At 38.9% G+C, this 19,468-nt stretch overlaps 4 protein-coding genes across 4 annotated transcripts in view; 1 reads left to right on the forward strand and 3 right to left on the reverse strand.

Annotated features, from left to right (window-relative positions):
- Window positions 1-2,530: 2,530 nt before the first annotated feature.
- RB195_021819 (uncharacterized protein) lies at window positions 2,531-2,860 on the reverse strand (the record flags this gene model as incomplete). Its single annotated transcript, XM_064208726.1, has 1 exon — window positions 2,531-2,860. One exon carries the CDS (start codon window positions 2,858-2,860, stop codon window positions 2,531-2,533), a length of 330 nt encoding a protein of 109 aa, XP_064064607.1.
- A 4,253-nt stretch (window positions 2,861-7,113) lies between these two features.
- Window positions 7,114-19,468, forward strand: part of RB195_021820 (uncharacterized protein) — a gene marked incomplete at both ends in the record, with an annotated part of 34,749 nt that continues 22,394 nt past the window's right edge. Inside the window, one exon of the mRNA XM_064208727.1 lies at window positions 7,114-7,146. Within this exon, the coding sequence (XP_064064608.1) occupies window positions 7,114-7,146 (33 nt within the window). The remainder of the gene's footprint in view (window positions 7,147-19,468) is intronic.
- Window positions 10,617-12,592, reverse strand: RB195_021821 (uncharacterized protein; the record flags this gene model as incomplete). Its single annotated transcript, XM_064208728.1, has 3 exons — window positions 10,617-10,858; window positions 11,239-11,451; window positions 12,547-12,592. The coding sequence occupies 3 exons, from the start codon at window positions 12,590-12,592 to the stop codon at window positions 10,617-10,619; spliced, it is 501 nt and encodes a 166-aa protein (XP_064064609.1).
- On the reverse strand, window positions 17,155-19,296 carry RB195_021822 (uncharacterized protein; the record flags this gene model as incomplete). Its single annotated transcript, XM_064208729.1, has 2 exons — window positions 17,155-17,638; window positions 19,100-19,296. 2 exons carry the CDS (start codon window positions 19,294-19,296, stop codon window positions 17,155-17,157), a joined length of 681 nt encoding a protein of 226 aa, XP_064064610.1.

A 19,468-nucleotide genomic window follows, 5' to 3' on the forward strand; every position in this document is an offset into this window, starting at 1 on the left:
TAAGAATTTGTTCGAAAGGATGACTAAATTGAGTGAAGATAACGAAAAATTTCTGGCTTATTAGAATTATTTTGAAAAAAATGCTTCTTTCTCAGGAATCCGAAGATTTCTAAATTAAAATTTGGCATATTTTATAGAAATATATCAGAATTTCTTTTAAATTTCACGTCTCGGTCAGATCTAATATTGAGGTGAGCAGACAAGATGTCTTTATTGAAAGTTAATGTTAAAGTTTGTGTGAATCCTTGGAAGAATCTCGCATTCTCACATAAAAAATAGATTGGGAACAGAGATATGAAATAGCTACGTTAGGATTTCTCAACGTGAAGACTATAACGTTAGCAAACAACAACATTGAAATAGTAATGTTAACATATTTCGCAAAGTATCCTGAAGAAATTGCCAAATTTGCAATGCGTTTTCATTTGAGTATGCTTGATTTTGCATAATAATATATATATATATATATATATATATTATATGATATCAGACAATTATTTCTATGATGGATTTTTGAAATTTATGTGTTATTTTGATCCTGAAGAAAGCAAAAATTCGCATAAGGAGAACGTGGAGTTGTGGACAACTGCAAAATTATGTGCTGGATGATTACCGGTTTCCTGATAGCAATAATGACACACGAACAATCCCCCTAAGAGTGGAAGTTTCGATTCGTAAGTAGATGGTTTCCGAAACAAGCTAGTACTATCGTTTGTGGACTGAAGTGTATACTTCCTTTTTCTCTTTCTTTTATTTATTGCCATTCCCACTATTTCTTGCAGAAACCACGGAACTTTACGAAGAAAACACTGCCGAAGCTTTAATAAGCGTTAAGGAAAGATTTTGAGAAACAGCTAGAGCATGCATCCTGCAGAATGACTGCCAAGATCGTGTAAATTACGGGCTGCCTCCTTGGACTAATTCTCCATACTGTCTCGCAGAACCGTGTATATTCCAGTCGGGTCCTCCAAAATTGCAGACGCATTCACCAGAATGTTTCCCAGGCAAACCGCTGCGATCCTAAAGGGCTGTCTACTCAAGTCCTTTAGCACAGGCGTCTTTTTATGACGTTTTATGGATTTCCCACTAAACCTGGGAATTCGCAGTGTGGCTAAATGTTAGGCTGCAGTTTTGTCATGGTATTTAGTTCGTCAGCTTACAAATGCATAATCAAGCGATAACAACCACGTTGATATCATCGGCAGATCCGATTCAACTGCTACATATAATCGCAACCTAACGTTAAACGTTAATACGTAGTTTCAGGAAGATTACTAGCATCTAATTGTTCTGTTTTTGTCATCCTCTACCGCTCACTAAGCTGTTCACCACATCTTTGATATTTGCTTTGTGCAATATAAGTGGAATTGCGCAATTTGCTAAAATCTTTAAGATCCCTCCTTGATGCTCGTTTACTTTCGCTTACTTGAAAGTACATTCGTTATAAGATTTTCCAAGAGAGGTCTATAAGACACTTTAAAGTACGGTATTCCGACCACATGCCTACCTATTTAGTAGAAATTTCACTCCAAACGTGTGGAACACCATCCACCCATCCATCCACCTCAGACATTTTGTTGAATATAAAGATGTGAATGTAAAGATTATTTCCACATAGTTGCACCAATTTTATATTCCATGTGTTTTTTTGTATTCCGATTAAATAAAACTGTCGTTATTCTAATAAACTGTTCGGAAATTAGAATTCATTTTTATGATAGGTGCTTTGAACAACTGCGACAGAAACGTTAGCTTTTCTTGAACACCCCAGAAGTAAATTAAAATGGTGGATCAGTGAAGCACAATGAGATCATTTACTAGAATTCTTTATTTCACTTTTTTTTAGAATCCTTTTTCAGCATATCTTAAAGACAGCGTTGGAAGAAATTTCCGTTGTTGGGATCTTTCCAATAAGAATCAGTGTTCGTGCTATAGTTTTTGTTAGTTGTGGTTCTTGTTAGCTTTCAAGTACAAAACCACGAAGGACTTTCTGCAATCATAGAAGGCACTTAGATCATAAGCACACAGCAGATCATTTGGCCGGACGAAGCCACTTCTGGGATGTACTGGATTCACCTGTATCACTTGTGCTCCCGTTGTTCATCGATTTGCTCCAGCGCGCACGAGCGATACTTCCATTGCTCCCGATCGCGCGCAAGGATGGCCCAGTAGCTTCCTTTCTCGCAAGGAACTCGAAGAGCATCGTATTTTCCTTTGAAAGACTACGTAAAGAGATGTAATCATGGGGTCTATCTTATTGCGGTGCCCTCGATGTGACGTGGTACCCAGTCACTCATGGCTCTGATACAACGATTGTCGTTAAAACGCATCACATGTCCGACCCTTATTTTACTTTCCTTGGCAAACGTAACGTCTCTACTCTTCGAACGTTGGCACATTAGACGAATTCGAATCCCCTCTTTTATTTGTGTGAAGCAGGATATTCCTAGCGTTGTTTCAATTGCGCGTTCAATGACATTTCTTCTTTTCTTCTGTTTTCTTCTTCATTTTCTTGCTGCATGCGAAGTGCCTACATTTCTGAAGCATAGATCAAAGCAGGAACTACGGCGGTGTTGAAGAGGTGACCACGGAGGAGGATGTTCATAGTCCTTTTCACTATTTCCTTTATGCAGTCACACGCTCCCCACGCGGCTCGTCTCCTTCTGCCCAGCTCGCAAGTCAAGTCGTTCGTCATGTTTATTTTCGGATGCAGATAGGTGTTACTGGTGCATTCGAATACGTTCTTTCCGTTGAGCGTGAATGGAGCATCCGAGAACCATCCTTCTCGCATGAGCATCTTTTTTTTCAGATTTATCTGATAACGGATGCATCGACAAGTATCGTCGAATTCGGTCAGCATTCGCTCCACTTGGCTGATATAAGATCAATCATGACGACGTCATCAGCAAAGCGCAGATGGTGTATTTGCCGTCTGTCCGTCCTTCACTCCTATGCTGTCCCATTCCAATACTCGCGTTCTTGAGAGTGGCCGTGATTATTTTAGGTGAATTTGTGTCACAGTGCTGGACCCCTGTCGATGATGATATTCTTGGCGAAATTTTTGTCGTGAAGTTACGTTACAACTCTTGAAGTACCTTTATGTACTTGAGTAGAGGCGCCTTGGCTGTCCAAGGCTTCAATGACCGCCTAAGTCTCAATTGAGAAGAAAGGCTTCTTCTAGTCGATGATGGTGAGAGGGAGGGGCATCTTGTTCTCTACCGATACTTCGATGAGCTTCGAAACTGTGTGAATGTGGTCAATCGTGCTGAATCCTCTTCGAAACCCTACTGGCTCGCATAGCTGTCTTTCATCTAACGACTTTTCAATGGAAAATCTACCGCGGTGGGGCAATGGCCCAATCACGTATAGAACTTTGTCCTAACAGCAAAATCCGTCACACAGAACCTTTTACAGATGATGTGGTCAATTTCATTACGGTACTCTCCACCGGGTACTCCCATGTCCAGCGTAGAGGAGAGAGGTTCTAGAATCGCGAGTTCGCAAGGATGGTCTTGGTCGTAATGATGAACTCAGAAATCATCACTCATTCCAGTGAAGCCCATGGGTTCCGATGTGAAGTTTTCAGACGTTCTTCTGGGGCCAATTTTTGCGTTGAAATCAGCAACTATGACCTTGTAGAAGGTATGATCTTCTCTAAAGAACTTCTTAATATCCATATAGAAACTACGACTTCTTCCTCTTTGGAGCCTGATGTTGGAGCGTAATCGACGAAGATCTCTGGTGTCATATACGGCGTTCAGTGGGTGGCGTCGTCTCGTTTCGGTCAGTCCGACAACGTCATACTTAATCATCCTATCATTCATCATCAATTCTTCACGGCCGCATACGATGCAGCCGTACGTGCTTTGTAAGTACAGATGGTCACACTAATCCTTTTTCGTTTCGGTAGCCTAGATGACTTCTGCAACCCAGTCCTTTCTATCGTTACCGTACCAGTCTTTCTTCGGAATCGGGGAGTCCTTCTTATCACTGTGCGTTGCATATGATTTTAATGCTGAAAGGTAGGTAGGTAGCCGGCATCTTGACTCATGAGTTTTTGGAAGAACGTTTCGCTCCTCTAGAGTGGACAGGTGAAGCTTATTTGTTAGAGACGACTCCAAACCGCCTCCTTTGCACCAGGCCATCACTTGATTGCAAGCTTTTGGCTGGTCTCACGTGCGGGATGCAATATTATTATGATCCGATCCTAGTGCAGCACAAACAGGAGTCTATCCCTTGAATCCGCGTGCGACTCAGAGCAGCAACAGGGATGCTTTTGGTCAGCGATTAGCCCCCTATTTTCCACCTGGGGACACGCCACATAGCTTCGCGACTCCCCGGCTGTGAGATCCGTGGATTGTGATACGCTGCCTATAAATACAAATCAGGAAGAGTGCGCTGTTCTTTGTATGCTGAGATTGATTTTTTGTTGTTTTTTTACTTACTAAAAATTTTGAGTGCATTTTTGTCGTTATGGTATATGTATAGTGTATTGTATAGATGTAGTGTATGTATATTGTGGAGTATGCATATTTTAGATAGATATATTTTTATAGATGTATGGTTTTATAGATTATTAATTATGAACTTTATCAATTTATATTTTCAAGTAATATGGTCTGAGGAGAAATTTCCAAGAAATTCGTGCGTGTCGTACGCATATGAATTGTACTAATACGTGTTATTCTGCTTGTGGATGAGTTCGCATTATTTATTGGTTAGCTTCCAATTTCGAAGCCTTGTCTTTTCTTATAATCCAAGATTCTAAGTTCATGTGAAATACTCATGTGATATCTCTTTAGAGAATGGGATAGGAGAAAAATGACGGGATTAGAAAGGATTAGTCATTGACTACATATACGGATCATCCGAAAACACCTTTTTTCCCTACCGAATATCTAACATCACGTGCTATCTTCTTACTTCTCACATCTTCATCGCACGTATTTTTTTACCACTAATTTAAAACAGTACTTGCGGTCGAGACAACACGTACCTTATTCAAAAACTAATATTGAGTTTCCGTTAAAATCATGGTTATGAGGTTTTGTGCGATTCATTCATCCATATCCGCTCGCAACGAACATATGTGGCCAAGCAATGTACAATCTAATTTACCTAGTTGTGTGAAAGTAGGTAATTTTCATTGTCAAAGATTAATATGGGAAAATATACATAGCTGAGTGTTGTTTGGTCATATAAATCAAATTTTTATTACATTTAATGGAGTAGTTGTATTTTAAGAAGGTTTTTGTGTTGCAGAGGCGAAATACTTTTATTCACGATTCGTTCCGTCAGGATCTCATCACATTTCTGGGAACTCCAGTAGTTTTGGTTAAAAATCGAAACTATGAAAAACCGAAAAAAGTACCCATTTGATCATCTCTTTGTTAGCAAACCTTACTCCTGTAAACTCACCGTATTCATGACGATTGATTATTTTATAAGCTATTAGCAGGCTATAAATATGTGCACTAATGCTTTTGGCAGTTCATTTGTTTCTGGAAACTAATTTTGTGACGTGAACACTTTTTAATTTGCATATTTTACTTCAAACTCTGAAACTCTTCCATCACGTCAGGCAATACTAAATCGCAAGAAGAAGAATGAGAAAGAAAGCTTCTGTTCATTTGATTTGCCAATTCACACGGAAGAATTTTTCTCAAAAAAAGAAGGTAGCTGCAAAAGTACAGCGGGAAGCTCGAAGAGCACATTTAGAAATCCTGAAAAATTCCTCTGAAACCTTGCCGCTGAGCGAGTCACAATCACTGAACTCACACCCCTTTCACTGTTAGCCGCTATTAATTAAGGTTTTCTACGGATATTGAGATGGTTTCCCGTTCATGATGACGTTTCGGTGGCAATAATAACTCGAATTGTTTTTTCTTGTTATGGAACAATCATAATATTATGTTAATGTAATCATCTTCTTGATGGGGTGAATAACACATATTTATTTGAATAAAGCGAGTCTAGTGGTTTTTGAAACAGGAAAAAGAGAATCGTATTCTTTAGTAATACTTTTTTCTAATTTATTGTAAACTATTTAGTCAAAATTTGAGGAATCCTCTGGTAATAACCCAGTTTTTTAATTGGGTTGTGTAGTGTACAGAATAAACAATTAAGACATAATAGGTATCTAAGAATTAGGCTGCACAGAAGAAGGATTTTAAAGAATCCAGAATAAATTAGGAGGACCTTTTTCTAAACAAAGTCTTCACAAATCTATTGAAATATATGAGTTATCCACGTCATTGCTATTCTTCTCAACGTTGACAAAAGGATTTCAGAATTTGAAACTCTCTTAGCACTTTCCGTGCTTCAACACTTTGCTCACTTTACAAAAAATAAAAATAGGTCGAGCTTGCGTCCGATCTAGAATCCTCATCCTTACCCTTCTCGGATCCCTTAATTAGCTCTTGCAGTGAAATGCTGCAAGGTACTTTTTGCTTAGATGATAAATTCATACAACAAATTAGAGTAAATGAGAAGAAACAAGTACCGGCTACCTATGATAGCAGGTTTTTAAACATGAACTTATGCTACTTAATGATTTGAAAGAAATTATTTTGATACTTCCAGCTCCTACAAAATTTTTGTAATAATCCTTTCGCCATAAATTAAGAACATTTTAGATGGAAAATGTCTATACGTCTACGCATTTGTCTATGTTAGATAGAGAATGTCGTATACGTTGCGAATAGTGAAAATGATCCTAGTCACAGCATGTTTACATAACACGGATGAATGATCTGTTACAGGTGATGCTCATCTTTATTTCTACATAGTACGCGCTTTGTGCTCATTATCGATCATACCTCATTCGTTAACCTCATTTGTATGCTGAGATTGTCCATATTACTCATTTAGTTCACTTCGTTATAAATTCACAGTTTTTCATTTGGGATTTGCACAATATATTACTTTTTCGATAGGTCGTACTGCTCAGAAATCCTCGTGTTTCAAAACTCCTCGCGTTTCTCACTCTCGATTTTCTTTCTCAAATTTATATACATAGTTTTCTGATAAAATTGGGCGAACTCTATTTCCTCGTCCGCAGGTAACATTACGTGGATAGGGGATTAAAATATGTATTTTTCAGAGAAACCGAAAATGAACCTATTCGAAGAAAGCGGAATGGAGAAGGTTGGTCATTCATCTCTCCATTTTTCTTTTTGAAAATCAAGGCTCTTACTGGGAACTGCGAAGAATTTTTAATTAAATTCTTTCCCGAGCGGTCCACGGTATCCGTACACTTTTATCCCTACGCTATCAATTGTGTCTTCTCTTCAAAATAAACCACCTGTTCAACATTAATTACTAGTTGACTAAGGAAAAAGAGCTCACGGTGAGCTCGTCTAACAGAACCGAATACGGTTCTGTAAATATTTGTAATATTTGATTATCACGTGAACGTGAGATAGCAATGAACCACTCACAATTACGTCAATCATTGGTTTTTTCCAGAGAATTTGCTAAGTCCTATCATATTCTAAGTACTGGATTAATTTGTGGATAAGAGACTTGCACTTTGGGGTAAATTTTGAACAAAACCCTTGTCAAGCACACTTCCATCCTGCAAATTCTTACGATTTATATCTAAGAGACTTATAACGATATTTTGGATTGAGCTAAGCATCTCCATGTGTAGTTGGAAAAGCTTGCCAGATTCTTCCTAACATATTATCACTGATACAATAAGAGCGTATAATTCCCTCTGCAGTCCTTCTATTTAACTATTACAGTATGAAAATTATTTGCAGAACACTTATACCTTCCAAAATGTCGTATGAATTCGTCAATAACGGGTTGTTTGTCAGAACGAAAAGGGGTGTCCATAATTACATGGTAGCCGAGAGCTCGTACCCACAATAAGGTGTTTCACGACGTAAGCATCGAAGTTTCTTGCAGAACTCATAAATATTTAATTTATTTCTGTGTGCTCGGACGACATACATAAGCGTATCTCATTGAGATCACTTCGATTATTTTTCACGCCTTCTTTAAAACTCTTCTGAACCCAATAAACCTTTTGCCGGCGGCTATCTACATAAATATTGTCCTAATCTGCTTCAGAAGTGCATTCGTAGAAAATTCTCATCGTATGCAGCGCATTTTGCAGCAGGATTCTTTCACATACCTAATTTTTTCGACGTGAAAAATCTTATACATGTAACATTTCCATTAACGAGTGAGAATTAATGGTGTCTTTTTGTTCAGAAGTGAGAGATCTTGGTGAAGAAAAACAAATCAATTTAGTTTTTTAAGATTGTCTCTGCGCGTAGTAAATCCTGCTGTGTTGAGATTAATAGATATTTCACTGTGTCGGCGGCAGCTTATACACTGCTACTGGAGGAATAATGGTCGGGTTTAACATACTCCTTTGTGCGCCCAGCTCAAAACTTTTTCTTTTCATCTCTTCCTCAACGTTTACCCTCGATCTCTGAAAATCATCAACCACTACTTTTGATTGCCTCCCTCACAACGTGTACAACATTTAATGCGCGGAACTTTTTCAATCGAGAAAGACTACACTTACAACAGCATGTTTTTCCAAAGAGAAATGCTAGGAAATCAGAATCAGATCAATCAGGATCAAATTTTGAAGGGAATCTAGAATTGAAACCGGAATAAAATTTTTATCGCATTAGAAAACTAACCTTTGATACATTTTACCTACTCTTTTATTTTAAAACTTTACTATCTTCTCTCTAACCAAGATTCACATAATTCTAATTTACACCTAGAGAAAAATTTCATTATTTTCGTAGTGTGGTTCATAGATGTTGCTGAGAATAAGTTTTTTCACATCTAAAACAGACTATAACAATTTCTTTGAAAAAAGATTCTTTGAAATTCAAATTCTATGAATATGCCTTTCCCAACATTACATACATATATACATACATACATACACTGCAATACAATCATTATTTCTGTCCACTTTTTCTGAAGTATGTTGGGATGGATAACGAAATGAATAAAAATCAAAATAATCTAATTTTATAGTTTCAGGGATAATTTCTTACGAGATCAGCTTTTGATCATGACTTACACTTAACATAACACACTTACACTTAACATAACATTAGAGCGTTTAGTACAATGGATCCAAAACAAAAGAGATCAATGAGTCTGTAACTTACAGGGATGAATACGAAGAACAGAAGATACATGTATAAGGGATTTTCGAACATGGTGTAGTTCTGTTAGTGTTTTGGAGAGACGAGCGCACTTTTCATCCTTAGCAACCTACATCCTTTCTTCTTTCTTTAGGGCTTTTCTGAATGTACATATATCACACCTGCAACCAATGATTCTGAATTTCTGGTTGTATATTTATACTAGAAGTTCCCAACATAAAACTAGATCGACCCTGTGCTACATTCTACGGATTTCACCAAAACAAGCTGTTGTTCTATGCCGATTTCCTCTAGATTCGATCTTACGTGGTTTTTTTTCTTAAAATGGTTTTAAATTTTAAATTTTATCTTTATTTGCAATCAATAACAAGTTTTTTTTTCAGTGATTGACTGATATTACTTTGATTGCCTTGACTTCCGTTGTTCTTCGAACTGGTCGAGCGGTCGCCAGCAAGTTGTTCATTGGTCCCGATCGCGCTGGTTGCCCAGTGGCTTTTCTTCTCGCAAAGGACTCGAAGAACATCGTATTTCTCCTTGAAAGACTACGTAAAGAGCTCCATTCCTAGAGTCTATCTTCTTGCGGTGCCTTCGATGTCGCGTTGTATCCAGTCACGCATAGCTCTGGTACAACGATTGTCGTTAGAAAGCACCACGTGTCCGACCCACCATACTTTATTTTTCTTGGCAAACGCGGCAGCAACTTCTTCGTAATCTTCGATGGCTGGCATAGGTGACGATTTATAATCCCCTCTTTCATTTTTGTGAAGTGGGATAATCCTAGCACCCTTTCAATTGCGCGTTCAATCACATTCACCGCACTTTCTTCCTGCTTGCGAAGTGCCCAGGTTTCTGAAGCTCAGGTTAAACGGCGGCGGTGTTGAAGAGGTGACCAAGGAGCCGGATGTTCATAGTCCTCTTCACTACATCCTCGACGCTGTTATCCGCTCCCCAATCCGCTCGTCTCCTTCTGCCTAGTTCGAAAGTCAAGTCGTTCTTCATGCCTGTTTCCCGACTCAGATAAGCGCAGCTGGTTCATGCGGATATGTTGTTTCCGTTGAGCGTGAATGGAGCATCCGAGACTCATCCGTTACAGATGAACATCGTCTTATTGAGATGCAGCTGAAGACCGATGCATCCATATGTTCGAATTCGGTTACCATTAGTCATGCCTGGCTGGTGCTGGATGCTATCACAGTGATGTTATCAGCAAAGCGCAGATGGTGTAGCCGTCGAGCATTTACCTTCACTTCCATGTCGTATCATTTCAACTTTCGCAAAGCGTTCTTAAGCGTGGCCGTGAATATTTTAGGTGAATTTGTGTCACACTGCTGGACCCCTCTCTCCACGTCGATGATGATACTGTTGCAGCATGGCGAAATTCCTGTCATGAAGTTACTCCACAACTCTTAAAGGACCTTTTCATACTGAGTAGAGGCGCCTTCGCTGGGGAAAGCTTCAGTGACCACTTTCGTCTCAACTAAGTCCCTTCTTCAAGGCGATGAAGGTGAGACAGTGCGCCATCTTGTACTCTACCGATACTTCGATGAGTTTTGACACAGTGTGAATGTAGTCAATCGCGCTAAATCGTTTTTGAACCCCTGCTTGTTCGTATGGCTGCCTTTCATCTAACAACTTTTCAGGAACCACTCTTGTAAAGAGCTTGTAGATACCGGATAGTAAGCAGATGGTTGCCGGTGTCATGTGGGTCTCCTTTCCTATACAACAACATGTCTAGCCTTTTTTCAGTGTTTAGGAATTCTGCACTTCGATAGGTAACTTATAAAGCGCTTCGCCAGTGTTGACAAATACTGGCAGAAGGTTTTCCAATTGTTCTTACCTTATTCTGTCGTACGATTTACGATTACGATTTTTACGATACAATCGTAGGATTTCTTACTGACTCTTCTTACTGTCGTACTTCTAATGAGAGAACCTCTTGAATGACATTTCCATCTTCTTTCAGATGGTGAAGAGGCAAGTGGATATGGCTGTAGAAGAGATCAGAGTAGAAGTCGTAGATGATTTTCTCCATTCCACTTCTCGATGCTATGGTTGCTTCTCTTTGGGTTCCGTTGAGACGTCATCTTTTTCTCACCATTGGCAAAGTTTTGACGAGCGTAGCGAATGCTTTTTGTCGCCTCTGCAGCTTCAGCCAACACTTCTGCTCTTTCCTCTCTAAGGTCTTCTTTTATCGTTTCTCTGCAAATCCCATTTGCAATTTTGAAACTCTCAGCCTTCCTCGTGCAGTCGTGAAGGTGTTCATCGAGCCGAGTGTATTCCTCGTCAATGTTGTTCGTTACGGAATCTTCTCAAAAGCCGGGTAGTGAAGCGAGAAGATCTCAGCTGATGAGAGTTTTGGGACTTCGCTCTCTGTTCTTAGCTGGTTTCGTTTCTCTCCGCGTGAAGGAAAACCTACCCCGGAAGAGGCGAATTCTATACGGCGATCCCGTACAGAACTTTGGCACAACAGCGACCCGTGGCTAGTTACTCAGGCGTTCTTTTCGGGCACATTTTGCCGTTGAAATCAACAACAATGACCTTATAGAAGGTATGATCTTCTCTGTAGAACTTCTCTCGGTCCATATAGGAAGTCTCGACTTCTTCTCCATAGCCTGATGTTGATGTTGGAGTGTAAACAACGAAGATACTCAAGGTTGACTTCGAACCGCATCTCCTCGCCTTTGAACGTATGATTCAGTTGTTAGTTGATCAAAGGGAGTATATCTCCTGAATAAATCTGCATCTGGTGGCAAATATAAAGTCGTTTTTTGTATGTGATTCGTCCCATATCCGCCGACCGACATGGGACGCCCCATGTAGCCTCGCTACTAACAAGCTGCGATTTCTCTAGTGAGGGAGATCCGAGGACTGATATATACGGAATTATCTGAGTGAAATTATCGTTAGTGTTTGGAACATTATCGGAGCCTGGAGAAAACTAGAGATATAGATTATCGTAATATTAGAGATAATATTAGAGATATAGATTGTCGTAATATTAAAAATTTATTATTACGACGTTAATGAAAGTATTTTACTGTATTCACATTGGAATATGTATTTGAAATTTAATATATACCCGAATCTACCCGAATTTAGGGCTACTCATCTAATTCGGGTATGCAAAATAATCCATATAGTATTCTGTTCCTCGAAAATCCACAAATTTACTCGTTTCAATACTTTTCCTAGGCTTCCAGCACGAATTTAAATTCATGTTAAAGTGAATTCTTTATATGCTTAAATTGCTACAACTTGAGTATTCTTCTTCTCTAAGAGCTTTCGCAAAATGTCACATCGCTGATAAACAACAATTAGGAAAAAGGAACATTAAGAGATGCATTTACGTACTTGTAGCCCTCATTAACATTTACGCAATATGTAGGATATTTAATCAACTTACTCATTTTAGTGCCGGAAATTTGCATGATTGCCAATTGCCATCCCATCTACTGTTGCCACATAGACACTCTTTCAATTTCACATAATAATTTCGAATTATTCATCTATTATTATCACAATAACATCAAATAATGTTTTTTTACATTTGTCATTATGCAGTTGCTTCTTAGGAAAATGGTCATGGCCTTTACCTTGAATATGGAATTATTTCATCACCAAAATTACTCATTTTAAGAAAAACCGTCAGACAACTAGCCTATAGGTTCAAGTGATCCCATGCGGCCACAAGAATAAAAAGCAATAGAATCTCATTATGACACTACCAAGTCGATCCTGAAATATATCTTAAACAGAATTTTTCCATTAATTATTGTTGCATAAACTATTGCCCCGTTTAGTTTTGTTGAGTAACGCGATTTGATGAGCGACAGAATTTTTATAACGTTAACATTTGTTCTACAATATATTAAGGATATATTAAGGATACATAAGCAATCAGTTATTTCACTGGCAGCAAAATAAAACGAATTTACCTACAGTTAGTTTTATCTTTAGTCCATTATTGTAATCTCCGTCCTCATCCAGGACCTTTTGCAATTTTGTCAGTAGAGGTTCAATCCTCTACTCATAAAATTTCGTTCCTTTGAAGAAAAATATAATTCTAGTTGAGCTAGCCCATATTTTTGGAATTTTAATTCCTCAAGGATAGTTATATAGATCGGAATAAATGAAAATCAGATGGTGTCATACATTATCGTGCTGCAGTATTATCGCAACCCATATACCCTGTCTGTAAACCTTCCGAGTTTCTTGAAGATGTCTTTGGGCTGTTGATCAAGTACCCTGAAGAGTGTTTGCAATTTCTCGAGTAATCAGTTGGGGATCAGTTCCCACCAGTGATTTTAAAGGGTCTTTATCAAACTCAACAAATTTTCAAATTCTCAAATATTTTCAACCAGCGTTGGCACTTATTGACTTTCTGTATATCTCCACATAAATCACAAATTTTCTCTTGTTCCTAATATTGCATTAACACCCGATCGATCGAAAAAGGAACAGCATGCAATGGCGTAAATGCTCTTCAGTGGGTTGATTGTCCTGAATTTTTACAACGGTGTAGTAAAACAAAATTGAATTTAATCGTTACGAAAGTCAAGGCGACGAGTTATAATATTCCCATGTAAAAAATGTCTTTATGCAATCACGCTGTGAACTAAACTAAAGCAAATATTCCACATTAATAGTAGTTTACTACTTATGAGTTTCACTAATATATGAGACAATCCTCTGTTCCAATTGCTATTAATTTTGACCTCAGTGAATAACTTCTTATTTTGGTTACTTTGGTCATTTGTACCAAATTTTACTGGGAATCAGTTTGAGAGTGATTCTTTACAACCAAATTTGTTAACTTTTCCTTATCAGTTATTGTCCAGTGCTTAATTCGGAAATAAAACCTAGTACAGAAAAGCCGAGTGAAGTGATAAAAAAATATGCTTATTCTCAATTTACAAGTGTCAAGCGCGAGGAGATTCAAAACGGCTCCCATTATGTGTGAGCACATCCACAAAAATTAAATTTCACCTATATATCATATTTATGCATACGAACTCTGATCGTATATTTCTAAAAAGAGGGAAATTTACTAGTCAGGGAAAAAAAAAACAAGTTAAACCAAGCTTTTTTGCTCTTTACCATTAACAGAAATTATTTGCTTTGAAAAAGAACCGCTAGTTTCAGAAGTGTTATGATAAATTTTATTATTACTATTATTATATTACTTACTATATTACATACGCATACGCATACGCATATTACTACTGCCCGTTTGGTCTCTTAATTGTTATCGATTTCTGCCAGTCGAAAATGGGGTAAAAAAATGATACGGGAATCGAAATGGTGCGCACGTTTTTTTTTTCCCTAGGAATGAACTCTTTGATATAATTCCAAAAGAAAAAAAATGGTGCAAAATGGCATAAATTGTAAACTCAGAGAGCGGAGTATAATCTCCCGTTTCAAACCTGTTAAGTTGAGTGATAAATAACTTCCGCTTTGTTCTTCACGCACTCATTGTGGTGATGATTTAATGTGATTGTGACGTAGGTTTCTCGAGTGCTAACTATTTCGTTTCATAACACGAGTTTTGCTCAGATAATGACTTCAAAATATCCTCATCAAAGTCTGAAGGGGACCCCTTTCGTTCGTATTCCAAGGTCACATCTCCAGAATTTCATTTGACAAACCAAATTACTAACCGCCTGATCGTTCTTTTGCCGTACACAATGCATATTTTTTTGAGCCGTGGCTGCAGCGAATTGTTTAAATTCCAAAACATTATATGGCATAAGCGCATTTTTTGATTATCCACTTTTAAGGTGAAGAAAAAATTAACCGTAACGTGAATTAACCCACCAGATTAACCCATTAGATTAGACTAATTAACCCACATTAACTAAATAAACCGTAGTTAACCCACTAGACTGCCGTCTTAAGACTAACCGAAGTTCTGCTTGCGTAGCGATGGCAAAAATCTCTCGTTTGGGTGGCCCATTGAATGTGTGAACAATAACAATAGGTACCATGTACTCAAGAAGTTATTGATGACAGAACATAATATAATTGTAAACTGGTGAGGACGAGTTTAGTTTACCTACATTTCATACAAACTTTCTGAGGATCGATTGTGGAGTCCCTGGAAACTGGGTAAGAAATGGCCACCTAGAATTACGACTGAAGAGGAACGCAAGCAATGTATCTCTATCCTCATATCACCTAAATAGTTCAACTTCCAGCTAACGCCGGAGATTTAAGCTAGTGCTGCTCTCCTTGCTTACCCTAAATGATGGCTACAGGTCTTGCACTTTTATGTGTAGGGCTCTTCCGTGAACTTCTGTTACAGAATCAAAATAGCTATTCTTATGAAAAATGTCTCTTTCTGGGAAGCGTTTGTAGTGAAGGAAGTTCCGTTGTTCATAGTAGAATAGAAAGAATCGCACCACTTTAGTCGACGATTAGGTAGGCTTCGTCAATGTCGCCGATGAGAAGTATTGGAGAGGAGTTGCAAAATTCCAAAATTAAGTAGGACCGGGGAAAAGGCTGCAATCATTTGTTTTTGGTGGATTGCAACGAGTTTTTTGATTCATTGATAACAGTGTGACTTGAAAGGAACGCATCTTTCTGCGTCGCTAGTAGCTCTGAGGGTTCATGAATGATTCGTGGCAGAAGTGGACTTTGAATAATGTCGTTGTAGTTGTTGACTCATTCAGATTTCCTCGCTAGAGTTTTGAGGTTGAAACGTAAGCATACTGGACTATGGACGAAGCTTTTAGAGGAGAATTCCATTCAACCTTTAAAGGTAGATGTGGTTGGAGAAATTAAGACAGTTTACGTTGCCTAACCGTGTAGCTTCATCTTCGATACCTAACGTTTCCGAACTTTTCTACCATGTCCTCTAGGTGTGTTGTGTTGAATGGGGGTAGGCCGTCATCAATGGCTGCGGCGCTAATCCCTCAAGTTTTTGACTTCTTTTAACCTCCACAAGACGAATGAGGAAGAAATGGTATTCATTAGGTGATATTCTTTAGTAGAGGTGAGAGGACCAATTTCCAGAAGTGATCTATTCTGACCAGTATTAGATGATGTATTTGGAACGTCGACGTCGTTGGCGGTGGCGGATACTTTGTATTGAGAGGTAGTAGCAAGTTTCAGTTTTTGCGTAAGAGAGAGTGAGGATTTCATTGTTTTATTGTAATTTTCGAGTACTAAGTGTACTAAATGTAGGTATGACAGCATTGTATTCTCATCAGGTGTTCCGAGCGTATGGAGAATGATTCTCATAGTTTGCGAATGATCGAGTAGCGACACCTTTCGTAAAATCAATACGGGGTGAACCAAAAAAAGGGTCTAAAAAGGCAACGGTTTCAAGCCTCAGTGAGTTCTCTGCTGGATTTATCAGTGTTACTCCTGCACATATTGGAATAACCGGGATAACAAGTGGTATCACGCCTAGAATTCGAGGAATTCCGATATTTCTATGTGAGTTAGGATAGCTCATGATAAATGGGATTTTATAAGCAATAAAACAAAGAGTGGTTCAGTAGTGAGGTTTATCAAAATGAAGCAACGAACACACAGAGAAGTGCCGTCGGCTGTCTCCTGCCAAATACAAAAGAGCAACTCTCGCCTGAAGCGGCCGCTTCCTTCAGCGGTCCGACAAGGAAAGGACAACATGATAAAATGAACATTACAAATCATTATATTCCAAGATCGGAACAGTGAGTGAAGATGCGTCAGAGTAGTTGAAGTTGGGATGGTCGATTGACGGCGGGTTAGGTGAGTCGAAGTGTGGTTGATCGCTGCTGATAGCAACGGCATGGAATCAGTTCTTGGTTTTGGATGCATGGTGTGCATGTTCGAGTCTATTTTGTTTCCTTCCTGCGGAAGGTTAGAGGTCCTCTGGGGTGCGTGAAATCTTCTGCAAGTCCTTTTTCCGTAATTCTCCTTGAATAAGGATATCATTGTTGTCGATTCGTTGGAGCGTCTCGGTAGTGTTCTCGATATGTGCGTGATAATAACCGTATTTCGCTATAGATCATCCATTGCTTATCCACTAGATTATCCACTGGTTTCCATTCATGAGATTTATCGATTCTTTGTTCAAATCTTCGAGTTTGGTCAGTTGAGTAAACAACGACTCGTGATTAATTTTTTGGCCTTCCGTAAACTCCAATAATTCCTCCTCTGATGCTGTAGAGAAGTATTCCGGTAAACCATTGCGGATATCATCTATGCATGAAGAGTTTACCAGCATTATCTGTTCACATGTGATTCCGGCTATGTGACGTATATACGAAATCATTGTGGATGAGGAGAGGACGTGTTGTCGATCGTTGATGATCATGTCATCGACCTTAGTAGGGGTGTCAGACGGCTGGGGACAGGCTCGAGAAGTGACCAGTGGCGCGGTCTCCAGTGTCGACGTTATGTGCTTTCGGAATTCGAATGACGCTTCCGAGAAGCGCGGGGTTGAGTTGGCAAACTGTCGTGGACACTGTGTAGTGGAGTCTGCTTGATAGAAGATTTGTTGAGTCGACCTGAGACGAAGGAACAGTGGAAAGAGTGGTTTATTTTCATGCAAAGTAAAAGAAGTAGAGGTGGCATAGAAGAAAAAATTAGATTTAGAATTTGAATATAGAGAACGTGGCAGAAATGCCAGTGGTGCTCCAAGAAATCAACATCGAAATCCACATTAAATTATGATTAAGGTTGGAATAACATTGGAAGCTTCTTCCACTTCATAGCAGTTGCAGTTTTGATAAGAATAAAGAAGCTTTTCTGAGAGTTTTTTTTTTAACATTTTGTACAATTTATTTCACGGTTTCTGTAATTTCGGTGTCGATGCCGGTTCTTTTTTGTTTGTCGGTGTATAAATCTGACTATGCTGGATCTGTCTTCCTTCTCCGGAACCCTTCTCACCTGTTTAAAGTATTTTCGTGACATAGATGCACGAAGAAACGCACAAACACACAAGGAGACTATGTTCGTTATTGTATATCGTCATATATATATATATATATATATATATATATATATATATATATATATATATATATATATATAAAACGTAACATAAATAATTACCAAATATTATATATACGTAGATTTCATGTTGTATGTAATATTATGTTATATGTAATATCATGAAATATAGCACATTAATCTCATGATGGATGGGTGTAGTATTAGAGGTTCCGCTTCCTGCACGATCGATCGGAGTTTCGAATCCGCCCTAGTGCTCACCAAGCCTTTCATCCCTTCGTGGTCGATAAATTGGTACCAGACTTGTCTGGGAGGATAAGAACACTGACTTGACACATCGGCTGGCCCCCGCAGGTCATTGTATTGGCCAGTTACACGTTCGTAAACCCCAAACGATTCTGAATTGAAGTGAACGTGGGGGCGCATCTCAAACGGATTGATTAACACCAGAAACTTTATCCTTTTATCCTTTATATTCCATGATATATAATATAATACATATTACATTTTATGAAAAATTTATGTATATACAACTTCAATTGGCGGACAGGTATGCATTTGGTTCGGCCTAATCATTTTATCTGGATCGCTTGAACTACTTTCCGGCATCGAGAGCCGTCAAAGCTTCTCTTCCCGCTTTCAGATAATCTAATCAAGGCCAGTGTGATTTTTTCAGCTTTGATATAATAACAACGTAACATAGACTCAGCCATTTCTGCCCATCCTTATGAAGTATGCAAAAATTTTAGAAAAGCTCACTCAAAATCACAAACTTCACACCAACAGTACACGTACGTCATTTTCCATGGGCGATTTGTTGAACCATGGATTATGTCAGCGGTTACAATAGTCTTCTTAACTACTGTGCATTATACCATATCACCAACTACAAGCCTCAATGTATCTCGATGCTGCCAGCGAGGAATTCCAGAATATCCCACGCTACCTCGGAGATGGGTCATACGATCATTGCATTACCACTGCCAGCGAACCCATAGAAAAGTGGACGACGTTACGAAGACGGTAGAGGTTTCTTCACCTCTTCCAACACAGAGAACACACAAAGAACTCGACAGCAGAGAACACTCATCACCATGATGTCATCAGCTATCCCCTGGATCGGCTGTTCCGCTTCGTGATGGTCGCGTTGAGGCGGTTCGTCCTCTTTACGTTGCAATGACCACAATGAATCGCAAATGTCAGTAGGAGTCATCCGGTCCCGCAATGATTCCCTCAAGTCTGTGTCTGCGCCGAGTTGTCTATCGCTACCACACACGACTACAAAAGTGCATAGAAGGAGTTGTTGGTCCCACAGCGGCCGATTTTTGCGTTACGATATCATAACCCTAGTTACGGCATCCATTTGTCGGTCATTTGTCACGAAT

This window comes from Necator americanus, chromosome X (genome assembly GCF_031761385.1).
Source record: "Necator americanus strain Aroian chromosome X, whole genome shotgun sequence".
NCBI lineage: Eukaryota > Metazoa > Nematoda > Chromadorea > Rhabditida > Ancylostomatidae > Necator > Necator americanus.